This window comes from Diabrotica undecimpunctata, chromosome 10, assembly GCF_040954645.1.
Source record: "Diabrotica undecimpunctata isolate CICGRU chromosome 10, icDiaUnde3, whole genome shotgun sequence".
Classification (NCBI taxonomy): domain Eukaryota; kingdom Metazoa; phylum Arthropoda; class Insecta; order Coleoptera; family Chrysomelidae; genus Diabrotica; species Diabrotica undecimpunctata.
Window position 1 is genome coordinate 72,809,073 of NC_092812.1, and position 20,069 is coordinate 72,829,141.

The window sequence follows — 20,069 nt, forward strand, 5'->3', positions numbered from 1 at the left end:
ATATATATATATATATATATATATATATATATATATATATATATATATATATATATATATTCCGATTTCTTCACTTTGTGTCTATCAACTACTCATAATTGTGACTGTTACTATCGTTTTTTTAGAATCGTCTTACTATCGTTTTTTTTCTTCCGTTGCCAAATAGAAATAAGTGGCTTCTTTCATTTTGTCTGTCTCTCTTAGTAGAATTAGGGGTAGTAATTTGGATTCACCCAACTCATTGACCTCGGTGTCGGTATATGAAAGTAAATAAATAGTTTTTTGAAAGGCACAGATATATTCAGCATATTTATAAGTTTCCAGGGGAAAGTGAATATATTTAAAAAAATCAGTTGTCCAACTTTTGCTCCACTTTAGGCGTTTCGTGAGGTAGCTGTGTTATGAATTAAAACAGCACATATAACGGAAGGACGTGTATACGAATAGCCTACCTAATGACCGACATTTGGTCCCCCTCCTATCTTGAAGAACTCTTCAATATTTTCACGGTTATTGAACAGTCTTGTGGTGTAGTTTTACTAAGAAGTGTGATTTCACTGGAATAAACTGATTGGAGTTCTTAGTTTTTTAGTAAGTAAACCATTTAAAATACGTTGTTTTACAAGCTGATACTTTATATTTTTGTTTGCTATTTGTATTACTTTACAGCGGAATAACTGTAAGTGGCGCTAATGAATTCCTTCGAGAAAAATTTTGTCTATTTATTTTTGTGTTACGTATTTTTTTAAATTAAACTAATTTGTCTCTTTTTATATAATTATACAGCAATTGTTTAACGTCCTGAATTGTTACAGTTATGTCTGATATTTTTGTCGTATTTTAATCTGAGATATTTTTCATAATAAATCTTCCTTTAATAACTCCGATGCATCTCCACAACAGAGTAATTTGCTGTTCCTACTATGCACAAAGAAAAGTAACAGGGTATGTGCTATAGTATAACCGTTTATACAACCATCTATTAAACTCCTGGGTTTATCCAAGGTACTATGTTAATTAAATTTCCTACCGGTTAAGCTACCAAGTCGTGCAACATAAAATATTTGAATAAAAAGAAAAAATCAATCTGAAAAGCAAAATAAAAAAGACCGCCACCAAATCCAAAACTCCCAGAAAATATAAATATGTAGGCAATTAATCGAATCAAACTGTAATACGGTAAAAAGAAACTGTATATACTGTTTATTATCTCTTAAAATATGTTATGAGATTTGAAATCTAAAGATTGGAAGCTTTCTATTACTTCCGGTTAAACCGGAAGTTGCTATCAACTGCTTTTATTTGGCTCTAGTATACTCTTGGCTCTTGTAGACTGAGACATCTAACCCGATTGGGGTCATTGAACTATTTTGGGATAGAGACAGAGTCTGTCACCGGGACAGTCCTTGCGCTTTCCCGCAACATCTTTATCTTGTATTATTCTGAACCATATCTTCTTGTTTCCTATGCATTTTATTCCCACGAATCGGGATGAAACGCTGTCAGACACGATAATGCGCTCATACCGTGCCAAGGCTATAATCCCCCAGAGTTCATTCAGCATTCTCAACGTAGTCACCAAGTTTTCCCACTATGTCATGCATCTCATGGTGGCAACGATGTTATAACTTGGGATTCGGGAGTGCAATAGTGGTAGAACAAATCTCACCGTGTGATGAGCCAGTCTCTGTTATAGATTATCTCTTGCGTGGTGCATTGGCAAGCTTGGACTCACGCAAGGTCTCTCAAGACCAGCACGGTTTTTATATGTAGAATACTCTAAATTTTATGTTTTAAGATTCTGTGTGAGATTCTGAATAGATTTAGTAAAAATTATCATATATAAAAAATTATATTTCTTGAGTTATTCATTTTTTGCACATTATATTGATAACTTATCTATTGACAAACACAATATTTCCAAAATTTGTACCCACAAAAAATAGATTTTACGTTGAACTCAGAAATAAGTCAAAAAAAAAATACGCATTTGCTAATTGTCCAACTGTTATTGCTGTAATTCGTATTATTCGTATTCTTGTTTGCTTATTTATGTCAAGATAAATTATGTTTACGCCCCTTTTATATTAAGATAAAAACTACTGTAAAAAATACCCAATTATTGTTCGAATTCGAAAGAACTGAAAAGCATCAATGTTTTCCATATCTTCTTTTGTTATGGAATTGTAGCATACACTGTTTTTATAACTCCACATTTAACAGATCGAGGTGCGTTAAGTCGGGGAAGCGAGGTGGCCATCTATAGGTACTGTAACGAGAAATCGAATTTTCTGAACAACTGTTTTTAGGAAACGGCATATCATGGGCCGGCAGCTCATTGTGCTGATATCAATCGATCTCTCAAATTCTTCGTTCAGAATGTCAAATACATTTAAAGATTCATAATAAAAACACCTAAAATCAGATTGTCTTTAATTGCACAGTATACGTTAAAGAATCAGGAATCTTGATGTCGCATTTGTGCAGTAACACGAGTTTTTTTAAAGGAAATTGCACACGTCTTATGTAAAATGTAATTTCACGCAAATGCAATAAAATTTACATGAATAGATTTGTCTTGAAATTACAATCATTTCATACCTTTGCGCCAACTCTAAATTTTGATTAATAACGTATCTGAGTTGCAGTGAGAAAAGATATTTTGTTAATCGTCAGTTCATAAATCGTATTGCAGGTATTACAGTAAAGTACCATTACCAAAGTACATAGTTCCTCTAATCGGGTTAGCTCACGCTGGGTTAAGCTGTTTTTAATAGCGACTACACTAATAGTATTTATGAATGCCAGTTTTATAAAAAAATGTGTTTTCCATAAACTTTAATTACAATTTACGCCTTTATTAATCAAAATTCAGAGTTCTCACAATGACATGAAATTTTGAAATGAAATAATTTTGAGACGAATCTATACATGTAAATTTTATTGCATTTGAGTGACATTACATTTTCCATAAGATGTGTGCGATCTCCTTTGTCTTCATCAGACCACACATTTATGTTTTTAAAATAAGCTTCATCTTCCTGCAACTGCAAAGAAAGAAACTCAGTAAACTTTCAATTTAAAGTATGGCCATTTTCTTTCAAACTGTATAACAAACTGTTTTTGAAAGACTTTTGATTGCTCTGGGTATATATCCCCTGGTCCTGGAGATTTTTTCAATCTCCCCCATTACATATCTCTTCTAATTGTTCTATTATTAGCTCTACCTTCATGTTACTTCCACCTGTTCGTTTGTTGGTAGAAATATATTTGTCTGAAATATATCCCTCTATTGTTATTTAAATAAAAGTAAAACCGAAAAGACCAATTGAAGTCATGTTTGGTTCTATTAACTTATAGGATCTGGAGGAAGATCTTACGCTATATCATGAATTATAAAAAAAATATATGCAATAGACAAAACTGGATGGAAGCGAATAATCCGTCATTTAGTTTCCTTATAAGCTCTAAAATATCTAACAGTTACAAAAGTAAACCAAAGTGAAGGCAGAATTGAGCTAAGTGAAAATCAGTAGGCTGGTATTTTTATGTTAAATTACTAACTATTTATTTCAAATTTAACTATTAGTTCATCCACAACATCCAATAATATCTACATAATACGATGTACACGTTTTTCTAATAAGAGTGACTTTCTTACCGACACTGTCTCGCTTTCTCTGACCCAAAATCCTTGACAATCCTGACGTATAACCGACGATTATTTTATAATAAAATTCGTAATCTTTGATACCACTCGTGAACATTTGGTATTTTAAAGTCTTTTTTAAAATAACTTATAAATACTTGTTCTTTAAAAAATCAGCTCCGTTGCATTTTTATTGAATATCTGCAATCAAAAATTTACGATTTGAATAATAGAAAAGTGTATTAGTTCTTATGTAACAAATCTTATCTTTTTTTATAGGTATTTCATTCAAAAATATATAAACGATGAAGTTATCGTTTATATTCGAACTGTTGCTGATATTTATATTGGTAGCATTTGCTGCATCTGCAGCAGTAGGTAAAGAGTTTTTGTATTTATTTTATCTTTTAACTAATACTTCTAATTCTTCTAATACTTCTTTATTTTTCTTTGGTAACTTTTATAACACTCTAAGGCTACGCGTCTTCACTGCACTTATTTTGTTATTCTATCTATATAGATATCTTTTATTTCCTATTCTTCTGTTTTATTTTTTTCACTCGTAATATTGTGCGCCAACTTTCGATTTACCATTTTATCGAAATTATTTTGTAAATATTTTTTGTTCTCACATGATATGCTCATTATTTATATATTTGTTCTGTTAAACCATTTTCTTTGTTGTTTTACAATTCTAAAAATATTTTCTAGGAACTCGTCTTTTAATTGTTCAATTTTTTTATAATTTATTGAACATCTAGGATACATCCAGAAATCATTTTTATATATCGATTTTTTCTGTTCTTGAATCTTGCCAGTTATTATCGTACCTATATAATTCAAATCCATCAAATTTAATGTTAATGTAATATATTTCGGCTGCAGTTATCAATACGTCGCTTCGTTGCTTTCACCTGACACTTTCGCACTCATATCCAAACAATTGTTTATTCTCCAATCTTTACTTTCTTGTGATTCTTATCTTCTTGATTTAAGTTTCTTTTATTAATTGATCATATATAGTACAGTTATTAAAGAATTATTTTATTTTTAGATAATAAATCCATAAAATCAAAAAAGAAAGTGGTAAGCTATCGAACAAAAGTTACTCGACCTAGACAAAACCAAAATGTAACTCAAACTGTGGCTCAGCCTCAACTGCCGGCACAACAAAGTCCACCAAACAGATTTTGTACATGTGCCAAGCAAATGTGTAACTGTTGCAGAGATTTTAATCTTAAATTGCTTAATCTTAAAGGTCCAGGATGTGCTGTACTTCAGTACTTACAAGGAGACCAACTTGCAATTTCCATGAGCTTTAATGATCGAGTTTTAACCAATACCACCATCAAGGGTAAGTTTTAGTATTTAAAATACTTTGTTATATTGGTACTTGAACTTCTCGTTTACACCATTTCCTTTTGGTCATACTTAATGTTAACGTGGTTAGCGTGTAATAATATTTGAATATATTCGAAGTGTTGTTCCGAATTATTACCGCTGATGAAACTGATGAAAGTAGAAAGTACCGCACAAAGTCTTAAAATTTGTGCGGTAATAGTATACCACTAGGGCACAGAAAACACCCGGTATCTATACTGCGTTCCAAACGTTAGATTCAGTGTGGTTTTAAATTGCAAGCAAGTTTGCCACATTTCGCCCATTCTGTGAATTATGAGAAATAAATCTTCCTTTTGTATTCAACAGCAGTTAACAGTGGTAATCCTCTACAAGTACCTGCCTAATACTTTCATTTGTTACTTTTTCTTAGCGGTCATTGAACAATTAATAATTATGTCGTGTCTCCACATATCCGTCTCTTCTCCGATTACGTATTTTATACAATTTTTCCATTTTCTTTGGTAAATTGTGAGTACGCTTCCGTAATTAAATTCCTAACTTCTTTAAAAGTTTTGTTGTGTGCGGCAATATATCTTTTCACTTCGTTCCCTACCAACTCTATGGGGTTGAGCTCCCAGTGATAGGGCAGAAGGAGGAGAAGTTTGAAATTTTGTTGTTGTGCAATATGTTCAATTATATATCGATCGTCTTCTTCTTCTTTTGGTGCATATTCGTTTCGAATATTGGCAATCATTCTGGCTATAATTATTTTATTATGATGCTTTAAACTGATGACTGACTTTTAACTGATGCTTTAAATAGATTAGTTATTGTTGTAGAGAACCAATTCCTCAGGCTTTTTAACCATGATATTCTTCTTCTTCCAATTCCCCGCTTTCCGAATACTTTGCCTTGAAGGATTATTTTCAGTAATCTGTATTTAGTGCCGTTTCTCATTATATGTCCTAGATATTCTAACTTTCTCCTTTTAACGGTATACATCACCTCTCTTTCTTTCCCCATTCTTCGTAGTACAGTCTCGTTGGTTATCTTGTCCGTCCATGATATCCTTAGGATTCTTCTGTATAGCCACATCTCGAAGGCTTCAACTAGCCTACTCCATTCTACATTTGACTTCTTGTGAGTGATCCCATTGTTCGTTTACTGTTGTTCCAAGATAGGTAAACTGTTTTACTCGGTCCACTGGTGTATTCTTGATAAGCAGTTGGACGTCTCTAATTTTATTTTTGCTGATGACCATAAATTTAGTTTTTGATGTTTACTTGTAGTCCAAATCTTTCACTTACTTCATTAACTCTGTTTATTAGTCGCTGTGAACTGTTTAAAAAATAACGATGTCATCTTCATAGCGGATGTTGTTTAGGCGTTCTCCATTTAAAAGGAATCCATGTTCGCAATTTCCCAAGGCTTCACTAAATATTTCCTCTGAATTTAGGTTGAATAATATAGGTGAAAGTATACATCCTTGTCTAACGCCTCGCAGAATCTGGATCGCTTCCGTCGGTTTATCTCCAAGATTTGTTCTTATTGTGGCTGATATCGATCGTAATTTGCCCTATTGTCCCCGATGATCCGGATACAAGTACATACCTAAATAAAATTAAAATGCATTTGCAAAACAGTACACAACTCAGGTGAAAATATTTCAACAAATATTATACCGTTATATTGATATAATGCTAACTTAACAAATTGGAATCGCTCAATGGTACTTAACTGCGATTAAGTAAATGATAAAGAGGACTAGAACTAGAACATACAAATCACTCATCGCGAAAGCCTACACTTATTCACAACTGACCGATTGTTTTAATAAACCTAATTGATATTATCTAAATCTTTTTTATAAAACAAATATAACAGGATAGGAATATTATGAAGGTGTGCTATGCCAAAGGCTCGGTTAAACATTTCAGTAAGATGCATTAATTCCAAAATCAATGAAAAATGAGCATTAACTTGAAGTAAATTGGCAATTGTTTATTTTAACTATAAAAGCCATGAAAACATGGTACATTCTTCAAATATTATTTTTTTTTGAAATTATATTTATTTAACTGATTGACCTCTGAAAAATTTACATAAAAGAGGATTCACGAGAGTTTTTATGCATTAATTGACTTTCCCATTTTTTGTCTTACACCTTCAACATCACTTGGAACAAAATCGTGTGGGTTAACAAGGTGAAGGTCATTTCTTTAACTTGTTTTGTGGTTAATCGTCGAGTGCATCTACCTGTAATATCTGTGTTATAGTATAATGGACGTGAATTTGTGTTTATCTCAGTACGTTATCAGTACAGAGGCGTATCTACATCGGAATCCTTGTTTTTCTTAAATCTTAAAACTCTAAAATTATGTTTTTAAATGGGTTGTTTCTAGTTTCTCTTTATTTTTAGTGCTATAATATATAATATACAGCGTTAGTTATAAAGGGTCATAAATAGTAACTAGTATGTTTAGAAAGCCAAAAATAATATTTTTATTGACAATTATGTGTCTGATATCACTCGTTTTTGAACTACAGGGTGCTTAATGTGTAAAATTAAAATACATTTCTGTTAATTAATCAGCTTTTTGTTTAGAATATAGTCATATAGATATCAAAATACTGCATTGAATTTTTATCGAGCCTATATTAGATCTATTATACCTTTGGTAACCAAAAGTCTATTATACAGAGCCACCGTGACCGATAATTTTAAATGGGACCTTATGGCAAGTGATATCTCGCAAGGTATTGAAAATACCTATTTACTAATACTAATTTTGTTTGGATTTAAGCTGATTTTGATGAATATATTAAATAAATACTAAAATTGTAGCTTCGCATTTAATTAATACAGATTTAGGAACCAGTTCTTATATTAAGTGTTCAAAATGTTCTCCATCTATTTCCTGACAATAATGCATCTTATGGCTAAACTCTTGTCGTACTCGTTCAAATGTGTCGCGGAAAATTGCTCTATATTTTTCAACAATTCGTTGTTTCAAAATGTCAGTACTGTCGGGTGCTGTAGCATAAACCTTAGATTTCAAGTAACCCACAGAAAAAATCTAATGGTGTGAGGTCCGGTGACCGAGCTGGCTATTCTATCGAAAAACAGGCCCAACTGTTGGTTTCCCAAAATACCTACCCAGATTTACTTTTTCTGGAAATTGAGTATGTTTTTCACGAAAGACGTGAGAATTTGTGTCAATACCTCGCATTGTGTGGATTAACATTTCCATTGAGGGAAAAAGTTTTTTCGACGCTAAAACAAATTGTTTTTATGTAATCTGGCTGTTGATTAATTTGATTGGACATATTTTCACAGTCTTTGGTCGGGATCATCATCTGAAAGTTGGTGCACAATTTTTAATTTGTATGGATGAAATATGTTTTTAACTTGGGCTGTAGAAGAAGGGGTTCACTACCATTTCTGCAATTATATCAATTTTTTTGTCATCACTACCTGTTGGTCAACCAGATCGTTTGTCATCTTGAACACTACCTGTTTCTTTACACTTTCGAAGAAGCTCCCTCAAATAAGTCCTTGATATAGGGCGATCTTGGTACCTCTCATTAAAATGACGTTCCGCTGCATGGCAATTGTTTCTACATTCACCAGTTATTAAGACAGCTGCTACTTTGTCAACGTACGTACCATTCTGCCTATCTAAACATTTAAACATCTCATTACACAATAATTAAACTAACTATTCAAGGTATAAACGCTTTTGAAAAAACTTAGCAAAGTAAAAACAGCTAGAGAATTGAAAAACGTAAACTTTTTTGATGAATAACCAGAGGCAGACGTTAGAATCTTTATTAACTAAATGCGAAACAATAATTTTAGTATTTATTTAATTTATTCATTAAAACCAGCTTAGATGGAACACGACTTCTACGGAACACAAAAAGAAATATGGAGAATGATCACAGGACAAAGAAAAACATGAACGAACTGATAAAAACGAAAGACATTCAGAAGAAAACATAGGCAACTACTTCCAATCCCTGTGTTTTAAAGGTGACGATAATGTACCACCAACAGCAGAGGTGACGACAAACGAAGAAATAAATATTGAGGAGGAACAGATAAAGGAAGCATTAAGGAAATTAAAAAATAGAAAATCACCAGGAGAGGGCAGAATGCCGAACGAACTCCTAAAGTACGGCGGACCAGATCTGACCAAACAACTATTAAAACTAATCCAAAAAATAATAGAATAAAAACAGAATTCCTCAAGAATTGAGATCAAGCATCCTAATACCTCTCTTCAAAAAGGAAGACAAATCGGACAAAGAAATCATTAGAATACAACAAACCGGCATATATATATATATATATATATATATATATATATATATATATATATATATATATATATATATATTGATATGATTAGTGTTTATAGAAAATGGTTTATAAGTTGTATACTAGATAATATTAGACATAAAAAAGTATTTGGTTATTTTAATAAGTTATATACTAGAGAATTTTATAAAAATATATTTATGTGAGGGCAATTTTTAAGAAATTAGCATATAATAATTGTAAAAAGTTGTATTTTAGTAATTATAATGTGGTAGATATATTTAAGTGAGCCATGTGACTAGGCAACCAACTATACATACTCTCCAAGTGACATTTTAGGAAATAATTGGGAATATAAAGTGGGGTTATAATAATATATTGTTTAAAATGTGTATTTTATTAAATTAGAGTGTTAGTTACTAACTTAAATGTTTATTCTGATCTGAAAAGCCTAAATGTCAACAAAATTATCAATAGAACATTAACGAATTCTCCAGAATGCAGAATTTGACCTTTGTTTATGTTGGAACATTCTGGAATAATAATTATGTCGGTGGATCGAACAGATACTTTTTTCGAGAACATCCATATAGAAGAAATAGAACTAAATCGAACATGATTTCTTACCAGATGGCTCTGGAAGATTGAAAAGATATAAATACCCGTGATTTGGATTCAAGATGGCAGTTTTAAGTCAGTCAGTCAAGCAGTTTAGTAAGAAAGTCCGTCCAGTCCATTCAATTAGTCAATCAGTGACAAATAGTCCAATTGTTTAATATAGTGAGTTAAATGAAGATTAAAAATTATGCATATATTTTAATGCACATTTATAATTATACACAAATAATTATTGAAGATTAAAAAAGTATATTAGAAGAATATTGGAAGAAATTAAAATTATATTATGATTGGAGATTAGTATAAATCAACTTATAATAATTGGATATTGGTATATTGAAAAGAAGAATAAATATAAATGCTGTTTTGCTGGTTTGCTTGGTGGTTTATAAATGCTGGTGAAGAAAAATATATCTTAAATTAGTAGAAGCTGATAATTGGAAAAAGTAATTTCACAAAAACAAGGATAACCGAAGTACGAAGACATTCAGTGGTGATTAGAATATATATTGAGGAAAACAGTTTATTTAGGCATTCAGTGAAAGAAAGGTACAAAATTTTGTTAATATAATTTAGTTAGTGTCATAACAGTTTCAATTTTGAAGATAGTTTGTTTAAATTTTACATTGTCTATAGAATTTAATTAGTTTTATAAGAATATCATTTTAAAGATAGTTTATTTTAAATTTACATTGGCTAGGTTAGATATATATGTGTGTTTCATAATAGTTATAATAAAGATAATTTAAAAAAGTACTTACAAACTAATTCTTTGAGAACCGCGATAAAAACCCTATATTATTAAAAATACTCATTGCTCATCATTCACAAACAATACATCATAACAATATATATATATATATATATATTTATATATATATATATATATATATATATATATATATATATATATATATATGTTTCGTGAACCTTAAGAAGGCATTTGACCGGGTCAAATTAAAAGACGTTATCCACTTACTGTACGCAAGAGAGATACGTCTAGAAATAATCAAAACGATCGAAAATATCTACCAAAAAAACACAATAAAAATAAAAGTAGAAGAAGAACTAACCGACCCTATTGAAGCTGACAATGGGATAAGACAGGGAGATTCCCTAAGTACTCTATTGTTCAACCTGATTATGTATAGAATTATATAAAAAAGTAAGAATCCAAAAGGAGTACCAAATGGGAGAAGAACAACTTAAAATAATCTGCTATGTAGACGACGCAATACTACTCTCTCAAAGTGAAGATGATTTACAACGTATGCTGCACCAATTTAATATAACCGCCAGAAAATTTAACATGTTAATTTTCCCAAAAAAGACAAAATGCATGGTTAAAACAACAAAATTTACTAAGATCTAAATTGGAGCTGGAAGGTCAGATAATAGAACACGTGGTGGAGTTTAAATATCTAGGCATCACATTATCTAGCTACAGAAAGCTCGAAAATGAAGTGGAAGATCAAGTGAATAGAGCAAACAGAGCCGCAGGCTGCATGAATGAAACAATATGGAGAAATAAAAATATCGGGAAAGACACGAAAGGCAGAATTTACAAAACAGTCATCAGACCAATAATGACATACGCGGCAGAAACAAGACCTGACACAAAGAGGACAAAAAGGATGTTAGAAACAGCAGAAATGAAAACACTTTGAAAAATTGATGGAAAGACACTATGGGACAGAACTAGAAGTACAGATATACGACGTAGATGCAAGGTGAAAGAACATCAAGAACTGGGTAAGAAATAGAAGAGTAGAATGGAACGATCATATAAGCCGAATGACAACAAATAGAGTAATAAAGACGGCAAGAGACGGTTCCCCAATAGGAACACGATCAGTAGGAAGACCACGAAAACGATGGAACGACAACTTACTGGAGGCACATTGGAAAACAGAGTCATGTTTACATAAAAATAAGAAGAAGAATAGGTATGTTCAGTACCCTTAAATCGGGATATCACTTGCCATACGGTCCTATTTAAAATTATCGGTCACAGCTCTGGAACGTCATCTATCACTATTACGTCACCTGTTACGACTAGTTGAGGAGCATACGTCCATTTATTTTCTCCCTCCAAATTTTACTGTTATAAGTATAACCGTTCAAAAGATACGATTGGGGCAGAGGAATTTTGGCTAGCACTGTAGAATACTGCTGTTTGGTATATGGGTCAGTTAGCATAAATAATTTACCTAAACTCGATGGAGTCCTATTTAAAGCTTTGAAAATTGTGTTAGGGTTGATGAAAAGCACTCTAAATAAAGCCACACTGGTTCTAACCTCTGAAAACCTACTCTCATTACGCAGAGAATATCTGGCAAGCAAAATTTCCTAAGCCAACATATTTGATGCACGTATATTGCAAAAATAATTAATCAATTAAATACAGCTGATTTAACATACTCCTTCTTAAACAAGAATTCTCCACCACTTGGCAAAGCATTCGTAACTTGCACTGAACTTAAGTTAATTAATTCTCCTTATTTGGGAATCATTTTTTCAATCACAGAAGAATTTTACACAGAACTTTACAGAACACATCAACAAGATGATGAGATGAGACCAGCACGGAAATTAATAAAAAATGTTGGATCAGAAATAATGCCAAAAGTAACAATTTCAGAGGTAACTACAGCATTGGAAAACATGAAGAGAAATAAAGCTGCAGGAGAAGATAGTATTACCATAGATATGATATTAGAAGGAGGTAAGAAACTAATTGCAATTGTAACTAAGCTTGTGGACAGTTGTTTACATCAGGACAAAGTCCCTAAGAGCTGGAACAACTCTAAAGTAATCTTATTACACAAGAAAGGTGATAGTCGAAAATTGGAAAACTACAGACCCATCAGCCTACTGTCACACCTGTTTAAAATACTCACCAAAGTCATAACTACTCGACTAACAAGGAAATTAGACGAATACCAACCATATGAACAGGCAGGTTTTAGAAAAGGCTATTCAACTTCCGATCACCTGTTAACCACAAAAATATTAATAGAAAAATGTAACGAATACAAGTTTCCAGTTTTCCTAGCATTTGTAGACTACGAAAAAGCTTTCGATACCATAGAACACACGGCCGTAATAAACGCAATGCAAAATTTTAGAATAGACAGCAGATATATTAACTTAATAAAAGAAACTATGAACCAAGCTACAGCTACATACTACCTAAATAAAAATGAACACATGAACCCTGTACCATTAAACAGGGGAGTCAAACAGGGAGATACTTTATCACCCAAACTGTTCACCTTAGTTTTGGAGGACGTTTTTAAAAACCTAAATTGGAAATATAAGGGAATAAACATCAATGGCCGCTACCTCAGTAATCTACGATTTGCAGATGACTAATCCTGATAGCTACTGACCTACAAGAAATGCAAACCATGCTTTTAGAACTACATACCGAATCTTCTAAAATAGGACTGAAAATGAATTTAAACAAAACAAAAGTCATGCACTCCGAAGACACCGTGACAATAATAAACGATAAAGTTATAGAAAAAGTTGAAGAATATATATACTTAGGACAAAAAATAATACTAAATAGGGAAATTCAAACTGAAGAAATAAAAAGAAGAAGAAAGTTAGCTTGGGCAGCATTCGGTAAACTGAACTATATACTCAGAAATCAACAAATTCAGTTACATCTTAGATCTAAAGTTTTTGATGCATGCATTATTCCGATATTAACTTATGCAGCACAAACATGGACAATCACAAAAAAGAATATGAATATACTTAGAGTCACTCAACACGCGATGGAAAGAGCAATGCTAGGTATATCACTTAAGGACAAGAAAACAAACACATGGATGAGACAGAAAACCAAAGTCACCGATGTGGTGCAAAAATCATTAAAGATGAAATGGGAATACGCTGGACATGTAGCTAGGAGCGATCTAAACAAATGGCACAGATCAATTTTAACCTGGAGACCATACCAACACAAAAGACCCAGAGGCAGACCTCCTATGAGATGGACAGATGATCTGAAAAGGACTGCCGGGAAAAATTGGCTACAAGTAGCGTACAATAAAAAACAATGGAAAGGAAGACTTGAAGAGGCTTATGTTCAGATGTGGACGTGAATGGCTAGACGAAGAAGAAGAAGATTTGGGAATCATTGGATATACAAACAAGTGTAATCTACAAATATTGTTTTTCCTAAATACCAAACTGAATTTTATCATAATACTCTCAAGGAGGTCTTAAGTAACTATTCAGATAACCCTCTAATCTATACAGATGTATCAAAATTAGTAACATGTACAACCAGTGCTTACTTTGTATCAAAAATGAAGATTAAAAAGCATTTACTCTGATAATCAATCCAGCATCTTTTCCGCTGAAGCATGTGCTATATATAACGCCCTTGTAAGGTGCTGTAAAACCAGTGGAACAAAATTGTCGTGTGCACTGATTCATTAACAGTATTGAGTGCATTTCAAAACTTTAAAGTCACAATTAAAAACAATAAGCCAAACCACTTGTGTAGGTTTTGTATCCATGAATTTCTTCTTCTGCCTGAACCCTTCTGCTATCCGCAATTTCTTGTCTCATTAGTAATGTGATCTGTCCAAGATATTCGAAGAATTCGTTCATCTAACCACATTTCAATTTCAGTTAGCTATTCATTAGTTGTTCTGTCTTAGTATATACTTCTACCCAGTAAGACCAGGAATATAGTATAACCCCATTAAATAATTTCTCACTATTCCCAACTCAAACAGTTACCATGAATTTAAGTGGTTTCTTGTTTCAATGATGCCATCTGGCTTCCCATAATCCCATAAATACATATTATGCGAATTAATATCTCCATTTCTTGTCAAACCGGATTTCTAAGTCAAAGAAAAATATTAAAAAATGTAATGTCTGCTTAATTTTGTCGCCGACACCGCCGAGCAATCTCAAGTCTTGTAGTTTAATCAAATCGACTAAGTCGATTCGTTAAGTCGACCAAAACAAAATTTATATTGTGCCAATATATGAATGTTTTGACATTGTGTCTTTGTTTGAATAATCGGCATTTTGAAGTCCCTATAGTAAAGTTTGTCATTTTGTTTAATGCATTTAATGACTACCATCTTAATTACGAAATATAAAAAGCAACAGCTACGTTATTATTACTGTTCTTATTTGATGTGATCTTATAAAATTAATCAGCTTTCTTTAATATAATCAGAAAATAATCGATTTATTGTTATTAAGTACGAGTGAGTGGGCAATAATTACTAAGTAAATGGGCATTTTCTTCTAATATCTTCAAAACGAATTAAGATATCAATATAAAGTTTTCACCGTGATTTTAAGCTTATTTATCTGTTCAAAAGTGATGATAGAAATTATACTGGTCTAATTCGGGTCTATGAGTTCGGGTAAGATTCTGACAAGATTCAGCAGTGTCATGTTATTATTCTCAGTAAAATTTTTTTAACATAATGTATCTTTAGTCAAGGACGGATCCAGAGGACCGATTTTCGAGGGGGACATGAACTTTTTTTTGGGGGGTCTGGAAGAATTTTTATAAAAATTAAGGTTAAAATGGTGAGTTTTAAGGCACTTTTTACACATTTTTGAGTGCCATAAAGACATTCGTTCTTAAAGTATTTTTATTTGTCTAGCAACGAAAAATCAGCAAATTTTAACCTAAAACCCATGAAGTCCAACAAGTACAAAGAAAGAAATGTAGTTTAGTTTATGAAATTAAAATAGCATAAAAAAAGACGAATAATATTGGTCTTTTAGTGATGACGGCCAGCATTTTGTCCTGCAGGAAGGGACGAGACACTGGACGATATAGTGATTTTTGCTGTGGGACGGGAGAGCGATTTTTCTGCGGATAAATAAATTTGTTATGCGACTACCTCGACAAAAAAATTAAATTAATACTGACCAAAACAAGGACAATGAATACAATCTTATTAAAACTTTCTTTTTAATTAGATCTTCTATCATTCAAAGTCGACACGGCATTGAAAACAGCCTTAGTCGCCAGGTTAGCATCAAGAGTTTTTGTGTGTAGAAGCCAGCGTAGTGGCAATGTTAATTTTAGTATGTCAATCATTGACATCATTGACACTAGAAACTCAGATGTGCATAAAGAATTAAGCAAAGTTCATGCAAGTGTAGCAGTCTTGGGATCCTTCCATGTTGAGATAGATGTTAGTGTTTCAATTATATGTAAAATGCCAGATCTAAACTGGATTACGCTTTCATGGCACTCAACCCATCTTGTTTCGCATAAATTTATTAAATTTTGTCCAAGTTTCAGTTTTAAAACTTCATTTCTTAACAATTTTATTACTATCTTCTTTTTAACAAGGTTAACCCTAGGCTTATCCTGTCAGGAGTTGCTCTATTCTTTTTTCTTGATTTTCACTAATTATTTTTATGTTCTCATAAGCGTTAATGAACTTGACAAAGTCTTCACGAATATTGTTATTGTGTATGTATCGCAAATTTATAGAAAACCATAACCGTTTGAACTGCAAATATTTAAATTTATATTTTTCAAATTCTCAGGGGAGGGCATGGTCCCCCTCTGTTTACACCCTTGTCTTTAGTTAAGTTTTTAAAGTAGTATTTAAAGTTATGTACTGGTAGAATATATATTCTATATATTTACCTAAAAAAAATCATTTATATCGTTTACTCTGTACGCTGTGACCTCTGTTATATTTAGAACTCGAAAATAATTTCTATAAAATGAAAAAGACAGCAAATATTTGATTTCACGTACAAAGCGTCTATGTATCTTTTGATACGTATTTGGACTTAATAAGTCTCTTCAGAACAGTTACTCATAGGCGTTCTCAACGTGAAAAATGAATCTTTTCTGTCTTTTAAGAAGCAACAATAAAATGGCTTCGTTATGGACGCAATAGCGACATCTGATAGAAAAATCGGTAAGATAGTTTCGAAACAAATTCAGATTTCTGCTTTAATCTGAACCTTCTAAAAATGCAAGGTATAACAGACGTTGATAAAGATGTTAATAGAGACATGGGGAATCTAAAATTTGCATTCCACAATTGCATTTGCATAGTTTCTATAAATTTATCCTTGTATATACGATATATATGTACATTCAACTAATATAAAATATAACAAACTTCAACTAAACCGTGGAGTTCCATTTAATATAATGTTAATACTTTTTTTATCAAGTAATCATATCGTACGAATACGAATGCGCTTTTATATTTTTTCGAATAGCGTACATTTTTGTTCTAAATTTATATAGTTTTATTGATTTATGCATAGATAATAGAAGATACTCTTTACTTTTTAGGAAGAAAACCTCCTCCTATTTGCATGCCTTTACCAGGCGGCATTTCAAAATTCTGTGGTAGGGTTTACAACATCGGTCGCCAAGGAGAGGAATTCAATGCTTGCTTAGGCCTGGAACTTCGAGCTCTTAATGATATCGAAGCAGCAATAAGAGTTTCTTGCTTTCGATTTGGACCAAACGGTTTAAGGTTGGAACCACCTCAACCATTACCTCCAGTTGATAATGACAATGATGACGATGATGACGACGATGACGATGACGATGATGATGATGACGACGATGACGATGATGACTTTGGATTTGACGGAGATGACGATGATGACAGTGATGGTGATTCCGTAGATTACAGTGTTTTTGATGATGATTTTATTGGTGAATACTTCCAAGGGGAAGATGATTCATCAAGTTCCAGTAATAAAATTAAAGTTTCCACCACCACGCAAAAACCCTTAAGAAGGAATACAAGAAAACCTATAAATAAACCAGTTGAAAAAAAACCGATACGAAGAAAAACAAAACCTCAGCTACAACAAACCGTCACAACACCCAAAAGTGTAATTACGAAAAAACCTGTAGGACCTGTTAAAAAAGTCACAAAAATCCCACATCATAGAAGAACAACCAAACCTGTTACGGAATCTTATAAACCGACTACTAAAGCACCGATGCCACAAAACCAACCCTCTACAGAACGTCAACCAGTAATTATTACCGAAACAAATGTAAATGTTTCTGTAAATCCGATTATATCTACCAGTCTGCCACCTGATACTCCTATTTCAACGACAGAAGAACAAAAAACTGAAGCTACTAGTCCAAAAATAAGAATTGACATTACTGATTATAATAAAACGACCCAGATAGTTGTTCCAGTTACTAAAGTTGAGCAATTGTCTTCGGAAGAAAGTGAAGATCCTATTGCTGATATGGTTCAAGATGCTATAGAAGATGAAATATCTGACTCAACAGAAAATACAACCACTCAAACAAAGAGAGTTACGATTAACACTTCACCACAAACTAAAGAGTCAACAGAAGTGTTTGATGAAGTTGTAGATGGTGTTGTTGACACTTTTGCAGGCGAAGAATCGGAAGAAGCAAGACTTTCTTAACGCGCCAATAGAAAACGATCCATATCAATTATGTAATTGGTGTTTTCTATTAACTGTGAGCTTTACTCCAGCCTTTTTAGTAACTGAACGGGCAACTCTAGCATTTACCTCTTCTTTATTTACAACACTTTTGTTTATGTTGTCATTGTTTCATTTAGCTATAAAGTGTTTAATATATTCTTATTATTTTTATATAGTATAAAATATGATGTACAAAGTCAAAATAAGAAGACTGTCAAATTATATTCTTTTCTAAACTCTAATATATTTATATTAGTTCATCTATTTTAGTTTTAAATAATTTATTTCAAATATTTATTTATTTATTTATTTTTATTTATTTATATTTATTTATGTTAATTTATTTTTGTAATAAATACGTTTATATAATATAAACAGAAAATCTGTATATTTTTTATTCCTATACACCTTCTTATATAAAAATTTCCGAGACATGTTTCTTCTTTGGTCTATTGTGAAAATGTGTCACACCAGTGATGGCTTATCATTACTCTAGAGAAAAACATTACACAGTCAGCAGTCAATACCAGAGGAACAAATAGTACCATTATATAGTTTGATAGACTCCATGTAGTTTGACAGCCACTACCAAGTTTCTTTGATAGACTCATTACCTGTTATTTTAAAACAGATGTGTCGCTAGTCAGAACAAGACACCTCCTCTGACACATGCTATTATTTAATAGTTCTAGCCACGTATGTGTGGCCACTGTTATATCAATTACCCTGTTTCCTTGAGAAGTTATAAAAGTTTTCCAATAAAATCCTTTATAAAAAGGTATATAAAAAGCTTTTTATATACCTTTTTATAAAGGATTTTATTGGAAAAATTTTTATTACATGGTATACAGCCAACTACAGAAACTTAGTTTCCTTGTGGATTATAAAAGTTTGTTTGTTTCTTACGTTTAAATCTAAATCAGGGTCCATGAATTATCTCCTTCATATTTCCTCCATCTATGATCTTCATCTTTACTGTCATGGAATCCCTAGAATAGAGATTCACCAACGGCAGTGTTTTGATATGTCTAATTAAAGCATGGAGGCTCATAGGGGTGGCTTTTATACCTAAACTGGCAAAGCCGAACAGGAAAAGTCCCTGAGGCCGATAAGTTTAATATCATTAGTACTGAAGGCTCGATAGGAACATTAGGGATGGTGTATTGGTTAAATGTCCGATACATCAAGGATAGTATGCGCATTGTGCAGGAGTTTCTATGCAAACGGTACTGCACCATCTTGTACAGAGGGTGGAGTACATTCTGGAAAACCAAGAGGTAATTTTGGGTACATTTCTCGATGTAGAGGGAATATTCGACAAAACCTCATACGAAGCAATCACAAGAGCAATTCGTCTAAAGGGAATAACAGAACAAGCTGCAGATAGATAGACTGCATGCTGAGTAGCCGTGTGATATATTCATAAGGTTATTAGGGGATACAGTCTCAGCACAAGTATCCAGAGACTATCCACAGGAGGAGTCTTATCTCCTCTCTTGTGGAATCTGGCCGTGGATGGATTGATGGCTAGACTCAACAACTACAGGTATCATGTAATAGGCTACGTGGATGACCTGGTCACCTAAGCCCATGGCAAATTTAATGGCACAGTTAGGTATATATTGCAACAGACTCTGACTGTAGGTACAGAATGGACTTCAAATTTATAATAATAAACATAAGCCC

At 32.4% G+C, this 20,069-nt stretch overlaps 1 protein-coding gene across 1 annotated transcript; it reads left to right on the plus strand.

The window, feature by feature from the left end:
* Positions 1-446: 446 nt before the first annotated feature.
* On the plus strand, positions 447-18,754 carry LOC140452428 (uncharacterized). Its single transcript, XM_072546679.1, has 4 exons — positions 447-591; positions 3,929-4,027; positions 4,704-5,003; positions 17,251-18,754. Exons 2-4 carry the CDS (start codon positions 3,955-3,957, stop codon positions 18,360-18,362), a joined length of 1,485 nt encoding a protein of 494 aa, XP_072402780.1. The 5' UTR covers positions 447-591; positions 3,929-3,954; the 3' UTR covers positions 18,363-18,754.
* Positions 18,755-20,069: the final 1,315 nt, after the last annotated feature.

What these genes read in the sequence shown, in the direction of transcription:
- LOC140452428 (XM_072546679.1), top strand. Translation starts at nt 3,955, where the DNA reads ATGAAGTTATCGTTTATATTCGAACTGTTGCTGATATTTATATTGGTA. An exon ending in TGCTGCATCTGCAGCAGTAG is followed by an intron (nt 4,028 to 4,703) that starts GTAAAGAGTTTT and finishes TTTTATTTTTAG; the next exon opens with ATAATAAATCCATAAAATCA. An exon ending in AACCAATACCACCATCAAGG is followed by an intron (nt 5,004 to 17,250) that starts GTAAGTTTTAGT and finishes TTTACTTTTTAG; the next exon opens with GAAGAAAACCTCCTCCTATT.